At 39.6% G+C, this 13,929-nt stretch overlaps 1 protein-coding gene across 7 annotated transcripts in view; it reads left to right on the top strand.

The window, feature by feature from the left end:
* The window catches only part of LOC128835325 (alpha-1-antitrypsin-like), a 322,484-nt gene extending 311,158 nt beyond the window's left edge, over positions 1-11,326 (top strand). For all 7 annotated transcript variants that reach the window (XM_054024712.1, XM_054024711.1, XM_054024714.1 and 4 more), the window contains 3 exons: positions 3,440-3,713; positions 7,931-8,078; positions 9,695-11,326. In XM_054024712.1, coding sequence (XP_053880687.1) covers positions 3,440-3,713; positions 7,931-8,078; positions 9,695-9,880 — 608 coding nt within the window. In that variant the 3' untranslated portion in view covers positions 9,881-11,326. The remainder of the gene's footprint in view (positions 1-3,439; positions 3,714-7,930; positions 8,079-9,694) is intronic.
* The last annotated feature ends 2,603 nt before the right edge of the window (positions 11,327-13,929 follow it).

Genomic DNA, 13,929 nt, shown 5'->3' with positions numbered 1-13,929 from the left:
TAAATCCCTCTCTCTTTAAAATGTTTGCTATGAGTGGATGATTATGCCCTGAGACAAACTGCATTTCTTTTTGATTTTAAAGAAATTGCAAAGAATTACACTTAAAATCCAAACTATTGCTGCTGTTGCTTCCACATGGAAAATGAGAATGGGCTAAAATGTTGAATGGTTCAGAGGCTGGGACTGGTTTGGAGAAGAATCTGAAATTTTAGAAACTTTTATAAAGTCTGACCTCACGTTTAATGGGTGTCCCATCCTCTGTACCATGTGATTATTCCCCCCGCAGTCCTGATGACTCTTCTCCCTTTTCCACAGTACATTGTAGCTTACATTGAGTTGTTGTCTGAGGATGGAGGTTTGGTGGCATTCTAACTTGCACTGTACTGAGGGTTTCACCGGATGATTTGCTATTCTTCTTGTTTGTCTTGGGGCTTAGATAGTGAGCATGTTCTTTCCCTTCCCCCCCTCCCCTCCCCCCCCCCAAAAAAATCCTGTCATTTTACTTGGCCCATAGTCCAGTGAGGAATTATTGTCCAACCCACTGGAAAGGGCAAGCTCTGGGTTTCCTTTTGTCCCTGGAGCATTGTAAAGAATTGCAGAGGCAAGACCTCCTTGAAAAGTGCCCTGCTAAGAGGAAGAGTAGCACAGGCAGATCTGGATTTGGATGGAGGAAGAATTAATGAATGTCCCCAATATGCAGTCTGTCTGCCAAATTCTGACATCCTTACTCAGTTTTTAACCAAAGCTGTGTATGAAACCAGTAGGAATTTTGTCCAAGTAAGCAGCAAGTAATAGCTGTCTGAGCATATCAGGATCTGGGCCTGTGACTTATCAAAAAATGTTGTGATTCACTATGGAATTTCCCTAAAACATGACAAGGCAATACTTCTGCCGTGTTAAAGAAGAGTCCAGGGGCTCTGATCTGACAGTACAAAAATTGGAGACTTCTTTTAACAGACAGACTTACTCTAAAATTACATACATCATGTTTGTGGCTACACTGTTTATGGAGAAACTTACAGTCACAATGTAGTAATTTTCTCCTCTTTAAAGAATAATGCTTTGCATTTTATATCTTGAAAGCCCCATACAAGCATTAATTAATAATAATGACACCCTTAAGTAGTATGTAACTATTATTATGCCAGTTTTATAGTTGAGGAAACAAAGGGTAGAGATGAAATTATTTGCACAAGGCCTCAGAGTGACTCAGGGTTGGAGGAGGGATTAGAATTCCAGAGGACTTTGTTCTCAGTCCAGGGTTTAGTCAACTAGACCAATTTTACCCAGCAGGGTAATTGTGCTGCCCATGTACTTTAATTAAGAAGCAAAGTGTAACTTAGAGTTAGAGCTGATCAGAAAATAGGGATTGGTTTCTGCAGAAAATTTTAAAAACTTTTCCAACTTTTAATTGAAATATCAAATACCAAAATATTTTGGTGTTCAGGGATTCAGTTTTTCCACAAAAGTTTCCCCAGAAAGCAGCGATTTTTCATAAAAAAGGTTCTAGTCAAAATCCTGATTTTCCATGAAAAATAGATGGAAAATTGTCGACAACCCCTACTTACAGTATCCTCTGTTCTTCATGACATTTTGTATGATGGCAGACTGCATCCAAAAGCTTATAAATGCAGATTCATTGTCTCTGAATTAGGAAGAGCTGCTAAGGCTAGTAGTCATAAAGGAGCATTTCTGGATGAACTCTGAGGAATTTGCAATCCAAATCCAGATCTGAATTTTGGGGTTTAGGATTAGAGGTGGTCAGGAATTTTCCATCTGTTTTATTTTAAATGGAAAATGCAGTTGCTACAAAATCAAAAATTTCTGTGAAAAATTTTGATTGTTGCCTAAATTTTTTGATTTTTCATCTGAAAAATCTAAATTAAATATTTCATTTTGTGTTGGGTTAACCTGAATCAAAAACATTTTGGTTTGTGAAACCAAATCAAAACATTTCATTTCAGATCAATTGCACATTAATCTATGTTTGCCTGAGCTGCCGCAGTGCCTGTGGGAGTTGTAGTCCAGCCAGGGAGCCTAGCCCATAGAGGAGAATTGGGGCACAAGGCACCTGAACTATAGCTCCCATGAGACACTGCAGCAGCTCAAGGGACACAGATTAATTGTAGAACCATCATGAAAAGAAATATTTTGAGGTTCAACATACCAAAATGAAACATTTTGGTTCAAGAATACTGAAACATTTAATTTTGATACAGAAATATAAAAATGAAACATTTCAACAATTCTGAATCTAAATGTTTCAGAACTTTACATTCTGCTGTTTTTGTTATTTTGGCATTGTCTTGATTTGGCACGAAAACATGCCAGTTTTTAACCAGCTTCACTTGGGACCATCTGTAGTTTGATGAGATTAGTCACTTCAGTAATTCAGTTAAACAAGATTTATTTCGAGCTAATGTAATTGAGGTATTTTTAAGGCTCCCATCACCATATATCTAGGCATTAACACACACTATTTTAGTATCATTAAGGACAGTGTCTGAGGTGGGACTAGAACTCAAGGTATCTCGCCTCTAATTACAAGAAAGGGGTGTATTTTTGGCACTTTATATATATATGCATTATACAAAGAAAAGGAAGCTATAGATATTAAGCATTATCTACTGGGAACATATAGCATTACAGTGAAAGCATATGAATGCATTCTAATGCTTTGTTTTCAGTCATTCAGTACTTTCTGAAAAATACATCAGTTGGGAAAGTCTAAGCAAAACTGATTAATAGATCAACTGGTTTTTAGTACACAGAGTTGGGAGGACAGGGAATAATTTATTTCCATATTACAAGAAACATCATTGCAATGTTTTGTTGTTTTGTTTGTTAACAGCTCTATGGCTGCAGTGAATGAGGGTAAATAGTTGGATTTTGGCTTGGAATTTCTTCTCACTGAGAAGACACTTCTCTGAAAACACTTTGAGTGCTTCAGAAAAGATTGGTTTTGTTTTGACCAAGCTATTAGCTTTTGAAAATCCCATGTTTTCTTCTTGCCCGGTACATTTTGCAAGAGGGTTTTCACCAAGAGGCATGAAAGCTGGAGTAAACAGATGTGCAAGATCAACTCATATCCCGTGTTAGGACACCGGGGAATGTATTAAGCCTCCTCCCTGAGAATAGTCTGGCAATTCCTTCTGGCATGAGGAGAGGCATTGGGGTATATGATGGCTATCTAAGTTGAAAGCACCATCCTTTCACTACAGAACAGCTTCTGGGTTTGTTTAAACCACTCCCAACCCAACCCTCTCCATGTGCATATTACAGTTGAGTTATTCTAATTTATACATTTAGGGACAGATCCTCAGTTGGTGTGAATTTGTGTATCTCTGAAGGCAAATACAGCTACTGCAGTTAATGCCAACTAAGGATGGTTTCTTGTTTGCAGAACATCCACTAACTCTCTCTTTCTTTGAATCATAAGCCACGTGGAATAAAACTTTCAATCCAAAGTACACTAAAGACGATGACTTCTTTGTGGATAGAAACACAGTTGTTAAAGTCCCTATGATGTTCCGGATGGGCATGTGCAAACACGCCTATGATGACCAGCTGTCTAGCACCGTGGTGCAAATGGATTATAAGGAAGAAAGCATTAAAGCATATTTTATTCTGCCTGATGAAGGACAAATGAGGAAGTTGGAGAATGGCTTGTCATGTGAAAGTCTGCCTAAATGGAGAAAATTACTTTCAGAAAGGTAAAATCTTTCAGCTCTCTACTCTGGTGGCAGGCAGTCCCTTTAGATCAAGGGTGTCGGACAAATTCTTGGGGAAGGATGATTGTATTTTTAACTATGATCCCCTGGCTGTGGTATAGAATTAGGACTAATGTGCTACCCTCAGTGAGGTTAATGTACAAAGATCAAGAATAGAATATGGCCTTTATGTAGTTACCTTTTTTAGTTATTTTCAAGGGCTTGTCTACACATATAGCACTGCACTGATGCAGCTGCACCACTGTAGTGTAGTGAAGATGCTATCTATGCCAAAGGGAGAGTTTTTCCTGTCAGTGTAGGTACTCTAGCTCCCCAAGAGGTGGTAGCTATATTGATGGGAGAAGCCCTTCTGTCGGCATAGCACTGTTTACACCAGACGTTCAGTCGGTATAACTGTGTCGTTCAGGGGTGTGGATTTTCCGTACAGCGATGTAGTTACACTGACATAAGTCTGTAGTGTAGACCAAGCCCAAGACATGTTATCTGTTCAATATCCTACTGTCACATTCTGTATCACTCAATGTGAAAATCTGCTTCCCTTTAGGACCACTGACATTTCTGCATTTTGTTTCTTTTGCTTCCCTGTGTGCTTTTCTCTGTAGTCTGTTGTTCTCCCTTTATCTCATTTTTTCCCTTCTGCATTTCCCTCCCTGTGGCAGCTTTCATTTCCAGCCCCCCTGGATTCTCTCTCCTATGCTTTCCCCCATCCCACCTGCTAAGATGATTATCAATGAAAAAGTTAATGCTAATATTTTAAGTTTCATCATTTGTCTTCAGAATTATCACCCCAGTGAGACTAAAGGAGTGTGTGTGTGTGTAGGGGGGGGAAGAGTTCATGCATCTCAAAGCCATTGTTTCAGGCTGCTGGCAAACCGAAGAAGATGGCACTTCATTTATTACATTCATGTCATATTATCTTTGCAACCATGAGAGCTAGAATTTTAACTCACTTTGAAAGGGGAAAATTTAGGCTCCGGTGCTGAAAACGTGCTTGGCTTCTTGCATGTCTACAGTGGGACTGCTAATGTGCATAAAATTAAGCATGTGCCTGTTGGCGGACTCGGGGCCTTTCATTCTGGAGAGTAAGAATATGCCACATAAATGCACCAAGCAGGCTGAATGCTTGATAACACTGCCTTAGATTACCAAACCCCAGCTTTAAGACAAGGAATTGGATTAAATTAAATACACAGTTTACAGTTCTTTACGTTGACTAGCTGGCAGAGCCTTTTGAAACTTGGCAACACTTTTTCACAAAACTTTCACTGAAAAATTTGAACTGTTTTTCATTGAAACTTCAGAAATGTAAAAATTTAATCTAGCTCTACCAAGTGGAGGATCCTCGTGATGAGTGGTGCTGGAACAATTTTTATAGTGGGGATGCTGAGGGCAGAAACCATGTATTTGGGTTGTTATTTTATTACTTCAAGCCAGGGGGTGCGGCAGCACCCCCCACACCGCTAGTTTCAGCCCCAATGCTCATGATTGTTCCTAAAATCAGTACTGGGCAATGAAACAGCTTAACCAAAATGTCAGTGGTGTTATCCCTGTCAAATAAACATGAATTGTGCAAAGAGGAGCTGCCTTAGTATCAGCAGACAAGGAACTAAGCAAAATGTCTTACCTTTTCCAAAACTGGAATAATCTACCTATAAAGCAGCAGTGGGGTTCTATGGTTTGTAGTATAGAAAGACCTCATTATTAGAGACCCCCAACGAGCTGGCTTTGTGTGGACACATTCACTCACTGAAGTTTGGCACTCATGCAAACCGATGGCCAGTAAACACCTCCTCTCTCTCCACATAATTTTCAGAGCGGTTGGTTGGTCCATTTTGCATCTTTGGGAGGGTATAGTAAATCCGTTCACTCCCTAAATCAAACCCACTTAAGGGCCTCCAGGGGAGTAGGCTATCTACCTGTTTTCTGTTTAGCAGTAATACAGTTGGAACTCCTTGGGTCCTGTTCTCTTTTTGTTACCTTCATGTCAATCTGCAGCCTGATGCCTCACACCCCTCTGCAGTAGTGAAGAGAGTTTCCAAGGGGAGGTCATTTGACTTTCACAAACCCAGCTGACTTATGCCTGGTTTCAGTGAAAAACTTTTGCACGGTCCAGTTCAATCTATCTGGTCTGAATAAATATATGGAGATAACGTAGAATTGCATGCAGCTGGGAGCAGTGTACTTTCAGGCCATTTCAGTAGGGAAGAAGGGGTGGCCCTATGGTTAAATCTCAAGAGCTCGGGATTCTATTCCTAGGTCAGTCACCAAGTTCCTGTGTGATCTTGTTCAAGTCACTTGACCTCTTTGTGCCTCAGTTTCCCAACCGCAAAATGGGTTGATACCACTCACAGGGGTATTGTGACAAGCGTTCATTACTGTTGAGATTAGAGTGACCGGACATCCTGATATTAAGCACTTTGTCTTATACTGGCAACTATTATCTCCCTGCCCCCATCCCAATTTTTCACACTTGCTATCTGGTCACCCTGTTGAGATTGTTGGATGGAAGGTGTAGAAGCACGGAGTGTTACCCTTATGTATAGCAAGGGCCCTGTTTAACATGTGAGTAATTTGTTGTGTGTCCCAGTGTCTACTCCTTTCTTCCTGAGGCTGTGTGTGTGCTGCATTCTTCTTTCCCCTCACATTAGCAGTAGATGGGGACAGGTGGAATGGCTTATTCTTTATAATTGGAGTATAAAAATAGTCCAATGACAGTTGCATCATTAACAGGGCAGCAGTCAGCACCTTCTGCCAAAAAAACAGGAAAAGAGAAGAGATCAGCAATCAGGAAAGAGTATTGCACCTCCACTAGCACTATTAGTTAGTAACAATCCTAGTATCTAACTTAAGACATGTTCTCACGTGCTATCAAATGGCTAGTGCTTCTCACTGTAGATGCTAGAACTAACTCCAGAAAAACTAGAGACAGTGGGACAGTGAGAAAAAAATGCACCAGAAATGCTGAGAATTGACTAGTTTTACAGAAAGCACTGAAGTATTTATTTTCCATTAAATTGACTAAATCTTACATAGAGCCAACAATATGATTCATGAACTAGACAGATATGCTTTGTTGTTAGCTTTTATCCTAAATAAATTAGGCACCACACATTCTTCTGCTCTCTTTGGAATCTGTTTTGTTTGTTTCCCCCCACAGGTTTAATTTAATTGTTAAGCTAAGACCAACATTTTCAAAAGGGACTCATGAATTTGGGTGCCTCGCTTTTTTGGGTGTCCAGCTAGAGACACCTTAAAAGGGATTGATTTCAGAGGGTAAGTGCTCAGCACTTTCTGAAAATCAGGCACAAAATCACTAGTTGCTTTTGAAAACCTTGGCTAACGAGCCTTAAGGAGGAAAATTCCCTAAGGGAATACAGTACAACCTTAGATATCTTAAGGGACACTGGCAACCTACCAGTAATAGGAGCTTGGAAGATGGTCCAGCAGGCTCTGAAGTTTGATTCTGTTTTTAAAGCCTGCTGGACAGTTCTCCTGATTATGGACATTGAAATGAGCTTTCCTGAGGGTTGACCCATAGTCCTTTGAAGTCAATGAGAATCTTCCCATTGACTTCAGTGGGTGTCACTGAATCAGGTTCTTGGTGGGGCAGATAAGGAATCTCCTGGAGGATGGAGAGGAAAAACAAGCTAGGTGAAGGGATAATCCAGATGCTCTGCACTTGTCAAATTCAGGAGCACAGCCTCAGTCTCATTGTACTTAGCAATATTACTTAGAGTTTTCCTGAAACTGTCTCTCTATCTGTATTAGGTCATTATAGGTCCCATTACCATAGTATCTGAGCACCTCACAGACCTTAATGTATTTATCCTCACGACACCCCTGTGAGGTAGAGCAGTGCTATTATACCTAATTAACAGATGGGGCGCTAAGGCACAGAGATTTTAAGTGACAGGGAATAGAACCCAGGTCTACCATGTTCGAGGGTAGCACCTTAGCTATGAGCCATTCTTCCTCCTAGTCCTGGCTTCCAATATCACTTCTCAGAAACCTTCTGTTCCCCACCAGAGGAAATCTGTCATGGATCTTCAGTCAAATCTTCTCTATGGGCTAGTGGAAACAATGCAAACAAATTTCTCAGTAATCACCACAGCATGTTATGTTGTCAGGAATGAGCCTGTCCTGCACTGTGACATCTGATTGAAATGTTTTACCATTTTCTTGCATTTCTCTTTGGACAGCTCAACCAATTTATATCTGCCAAGATTCTCCATTCATGGCAAATTTGACTTAAAACAAATTCTTTATAGAATGGGCATCAGAAATGTATTCACTAATGAAGCTGACCTGTCTGGAATTACTGGGAGGCCAAGGCACAGGATTTCAGCGGTAAGTTAGGTTTCTTTCTGTTTAAAGGATCCATGGTAACTGATATTTAAAAACATTTCTTTACAAATGTTTCCTAGGGGGAACCCACATAAAAGGGCTTTGCTCTGTATGAGAGGCAGGGACTGAGGGATGGAATATTCAGCCCAAACTAGCTAGGTTGCCTATGCAGTTGTATCACAGCAAGTTATAGCATGTACAACATTTTGGCCCAGCAGAGTTTTACAGTGCATGGTGCCACTTTACTGACCACACACTTGAACAAATCTCTCTCTCCCCTCCCCCACTTCCCAGAGAGGACCTCACGGCCATCTTTCCCTTGATATGAAACGGGGGGCAAAGTGCTATTTTTCAGAGCTTCCATTGCTGCTGCTGCCTGTGCATAGCTGCCTTTGCCCCTCCTGTTATTAAAAACAGTAGGTTCAATTCTGTAAGGTGCTATGAACAGCTGGGCAAAAAACAGGTTCTTTGGATTACTGGCAATTCTGAAAATTCAGGGGGAAAACATCATTTCAGGTCAAACTGACAACAACATTTTTGAGAAAGCAAGAAGTCAGAAATAATTGTTCTGGTTTGACTAAAACATTTCACTCAACCAGATATGAAACCTTTTGTTTCTCTTTTCAGCATTTTAATTAAAAAAAGTTAAAGGGAATTTTGAAACAAAAAAGCCATTTTGAATTGAAAAAATCAAAACATTTTGATTTTTGATTTTTTAGAAAATCTTTTTAAACACACACAACTTGTCAAAATTGGCATGCATTTGCAAACTATTTCAGTGTCACCAAATCTGCATTTTTCACTGAACAAAGTTTTGGTCCAAAAATTTCTCCCAGTTTGAGAAGCACCCTTAGCTCCTGTTGGCTTCAGTGCCAGTCCCTTGCAGACCATTTCAGTTCAACCCATGTTCAGTCCATACGGATTGTCAGTCTGAGAGCCTTACAATTATACCTTACCTGCAGGGTACATTCCATTAGTTAACACTGAATTCCTGTTAAAAAACAATACAGAAACCCTGAACCACCCACAAATGAACAGATGTAATCTAATGAATCCAGTCTATAAATGTCTCTCAGTGAGGTAAGGACAAGCTTGTGTCCTTTTCTGCCCCAAACCCATTAGCATACAAGACATACGCAAGGAAAGCAATCTCTACCCCTCAAATCTATTTTCTGTCCACTCTTCATTGTTCTCACTTATGAATTATTATTACTCCACTATATACATTTGCCAAAGACAACTGGGTGTACTTCTGGTCTCACATTAGTTTTACACTAGTGTAACCCCACTGACTTCAGTGAAGTTGCTCCTGATTTACATTAGTGTAAGCAAGAGGAGAATCAGGGCCAGTGCTTGCGATAGTAGTATGAAATAGTGACTATGAGAATGTCTTCTTTTAAGGATGAGGCGATTTTGATTCATGCAGATCATTGATTTTTCTCACTGGGTTTGCAGTTGCCCTTTTGATTTGTGGTGTTCACTCACACCTGTTGCTCTGTTGCTCATTCTTTAGCAGTTCTTTCTCTCAGCACTTTTGGTTTAAAAACAATCAAGCTCATATTCAGAATGCTGCTTACAGCCCACACCTGGAACGGTAATGTTTGTTGATTTCCTTGTAGGCTATCCATCAAGCCATGGTGAATGTGGATGAGAATGGCACTGAAGCTTCGGCAGCCTCTACTGTGGAAATAGTGCCAATGTCTACGCCTACTAACATTAAATTCAACAGACCCTTCATGATGATGATATTTAGCAATGATACCATACTTTTTATGGGCAAAATCATGAACCCTGTGGAACAATAGTTATTAAAGTTCTGTATGCATTAACTATGAGTAATTGACCAACACTATTAAATAAAGAAACGTTTTGACCTAATCAGCGTAGAGATGGCTTTAGAGGCCACCTTTTCCCTTGTAGTGTTGTATATTTTGCTTCATAACTGAGACCTTTAATAGATTTTAAATCACCATCACTACAGATTAGTTTGAGTTTGCATTTAAAAACAAAGAAAAGGAATTCGAGTTCAGGCAGAACTGTCAGCAGAGGTGAAAAGAGAACATCCTTTGTAATGCTGAAAGCAGCAAAACATTTTCTGGAAAGTGAGGATCAGAAAAGATGTTGAGATTACTAACCTATGCCTGCTGCACCCCTCCTGTCCACCTCCTCATCGTGTAAATTACATTTGTTTTGACTGCCAAATTAGTCCGTTACACTTCTTTACCACTTACATCCGTTTTCTCACCAACCTGAGGCTCAGTCTAGCAGATACCTATTAACAAATGTAGTGCTTACTACCCTGAGTGGCCCCATTGCTGTCAATGAGTCTGATAAACCATTGCCCTGTGGCCCTTTGTGCCACCGAGGCGGGTGAAAAGGGATCATAGAGAAGGTGTAAGGTCTCCCTGGTGAAGAACATTGACACCTCTGTATTGACCATTCTAGGGTAGGACAGAGGCATAGCAGAATTGAGCCAGAGGAAGCAAGTGGCAGATCAGAATAGGAGGAGGTGTGACCGGAGTAGAACTGTGCTCCAGCAATTCTGAATCCTTGAAGTGGCTTCTGTGCAACACTGAATCAAAGTTCAGTTTAGGTCAGCCCTGTGCCAGGGCCCAAGTCAAGTTTTGGAAGCTCCCAAATAGGGATAATGGCTTGTGTTTCCCCAATGTCTCTGTGTCAGTATTTTTGACAGTATAGGATTAATCTAACCCAGTGGAACCACTCATAGTAGTAAACATCACTCTAGTAGTAAATGTTTGCAGGATCCATCACTTACAGCCTATCTGTAACTTACACCGCGTTTTACATAAATTACATGTTTTGGCTGTGATGTCTTGAAGTGGGCCCTGTCTGTTCCCAGATTGAACCTTCACAGAATATCTGCACTCAGCTCAACACCTACTTTATATTTTAATATAGTCACAGTTGTATAGAATTTCTCTTTAGTGTTAGGATACAAAGGGTTCCAAGATCACTTATACTACAGATGCTTATTTATATATTTTTCTTACCTAAAATTTACCTTCATACCATTTTACTCTTTTTTCAGAAGATCTATCAATATTTTTTCTCCTATATTCATGCTGATGGTATATTTTCTGACCTCTAGTGGCAGAAGAGGTAAATTACTGAGTGTTCTGTTAATGGGTATTCTATGTTATGATTTCCAGTCTTTATGTTTGACCTTGAAATATACAGACAAGTTATTATGTTAGAGAAATGAAAATTAATAAACATGAAATTTAAAAGTTTTTAATTGTACTATGTGATTTCTACAGAACAGGAATTAATCAATTAGGACATATGATGCAAACAGTCTAGCTAATCACAGCGTCAAACAGCATTGTATCTATGTGCTAATTAAACTCTCCATAGGGAGGTCTCTAGTGGACTTCATAGAGGCCTCTGCTCTTTGCCATGTATGTATATATTGTTACCCTTTTGGGCCCAGGTGGTTAGCCAATATTTAGGGTCTTGCGGGTTGCTTTCATTAGGAGAAGTTATTGATGATAGATATTTCTTTGATGCAATCCTTGTTATTTGTGAAGAATGTACATAAACTCCTGTTTCTCCAAACATAGCAGGAAGCAAACAACAGGAGGCAGTTTCTTTGTGCAGAGTTCTAAGCCTCTGTTCAGCTAGCACTCTGCCCAAAAAGTTATCTCTTGGCTTTCCAGAGACTTCTTCACACAACATTTGATGAACATGGAGCAGACATGTTCAAAGTAAGGAAAGGAAATGTCCCAGCTTGCTCTTTGAGTGTTCCCCCCTCTCATCAGCATCTCTCCAGTCTTGCCAGACCAGCATTTAGACTAGTTGTTCTGCATCCGGATGCTGATCTCCTTGAGGTTTGACATCTGTGCAGTGATATAGGCTTGAGTCTATGGAAACTGACATATGCAACATCATCTTATTGACATATGCAACATCAGCTTAGGATCCTATGGTAATAATATGATTCCCATGGGTCTATCCCCTCTCAGGGATCCCATGTAGTTATTGAAGAGAAGGAGAAGGGATAGGATAGGTCCCCATGGGTCTCTACACATGAGGGTCTTTGGAGAAGAAGACGGTTGTCCATTGTCAATCTCTAGGTCCTGCTGGAGAGGAATAATTGGAGTCACTTTACTGCTGTGCTGACTACTCTAGCTACTCCTGTAAATGGGCCATCTGTGACAAACAATGGTCAGCTGTGCCAAAGGCTGTTGAAAGGTCAAGTAGTGTGAGCATTGAGATAAAGCCTCTGTGTATGGCAATGAGAAGATCGTATTTTAATGCTACATAAGGTCCAGTCCTGTATTTCTTGTGCACCCTAAACTCCCAATGACCAAAATGAGGTTCCTGTAACCCTGTGTTCAGGCACCAGAGGATGCACCATTGACCTCATGGGGAGTTTGGATGTGCAGGACTAGGCTAATTAGGGTTGCCAGATAGCAACTGTGAAAAAACGGGACGGGGTGAGGGGTAATAGGCACCTATATAAGAAAAAGTCCCAACAAATGGGACTGTCCCTTTAAAAATGGGACATCTGGTCATCCTAGGCCTAATTTTATATGAAATTCTATTCCAAGTATTGTTTTGGCGCAATAGAGTGAAGTTCACATACATCCCTGTTTGGAGTCAGCCAATCATCCCTAGTGGATTAGAGCAAACGTGCTTTAAAAATGTAAACGTGAATTAAAATGAGATAATTTATTTTTGATAAATAACTCAACTCAATTCAGACATGAATTAACAGTAACTCGGAGGGCCACTGGAAGCCATGCCTACAGTGTATAGGACCAAATTCATTGGTGCAGTACAGATGTAAATGAGAGCACAATTTGGTCCATTAAATCTACATGCCTTGACAAAGATAATTCTCTGAATCACAACTCAGTGTCTTGAATGGAAGTAATTAAAAGGGAACACTTGGTTAACTGCTCTTCCAATTAGAGGCATTTTTTATAGTAAGGAGTAACATACGTTTTTTATAATTTTTGGAGGTCTCATCATTTTTATTACTTACATGATTGGAGATGATAATTATTAGGTTACAGAAATAATTTTTTCCATATTTGTTGTAAGTACAGGTAGTATAATTTTTGTAATATCAGACTATTATCTAGTAGAATAGCATATATCAAATGTAAACCAATTTATTTTTCAATAATATTTTTTGTTTTTTCCTATGGGAAGTTATTCCAATGGAGCTCACTGCCAGGAAGTTTTCCCTCATATTCATCCCAAATTTTTCCTATTTTTAATTTCATGTTATTACTCATTGTTAAAACCCATTGTAGCAATCCTAAATAATTCTTCTCCTTCTTTGGTTTCATCTCTCAAATATTTATGAAATATATGTCTTCTCCCTATATTAAAAAAAAATCCCAAACAACCCTAAACAGTGCATTTAATGGGTAAGTGTAACAACTGCCATCTTGCTTATCATTCAGGACCTCCACGTGAAGCATAAATCTTGAACTAATAGAATAAGTGCCTGATCCAAAGTCCTTTGTAATGTGTCTTCTCATTGGCTTCAATAAGCTTTGGATCGGGCCCAAAGTTTCCTAGTTGACAGCTGTAGCAGGGTTGCCAACCCTCCAGGATTGTCCTGGAGTCTCCAGAAATTAAAGATTAATCTTTAATTAAGGACTCTGTGGTATGATGAAATCTCCAGGAATGTGGCCAACCAAAATTGGCAACATTAAGCAGAATTATTTCCTATGAGGATTACAGTGCTCAAAATAATGGAAATTCTGTCCCCAGACAAAATCTGAGATTTGACATTTCATTTAATTCCAAATCAGGATGAAAAGTCAAAATTTTTCATTTTGTTTTATCCGTATCTAAATGTTTATGCAAAATGTTGAAA

This window comes from Malaclemys terrapin, chromosome 4 (genome assembly GCF_027887155.1).
Source record: "Malaclemys terrapin pileata isolate rMalTer1 chromosome 4, rMalTer1.hap1, whole genome shotgun sequence".
NCBI classification, from domain to species: Eukaryota; Metazoa; Chordata; order Testudines; family Emydidae; genus Malaclemys; species Malaclemys terrapin.
This window is presented reverse-complemented; position numbering and strand designations above follow the sequence as displayed.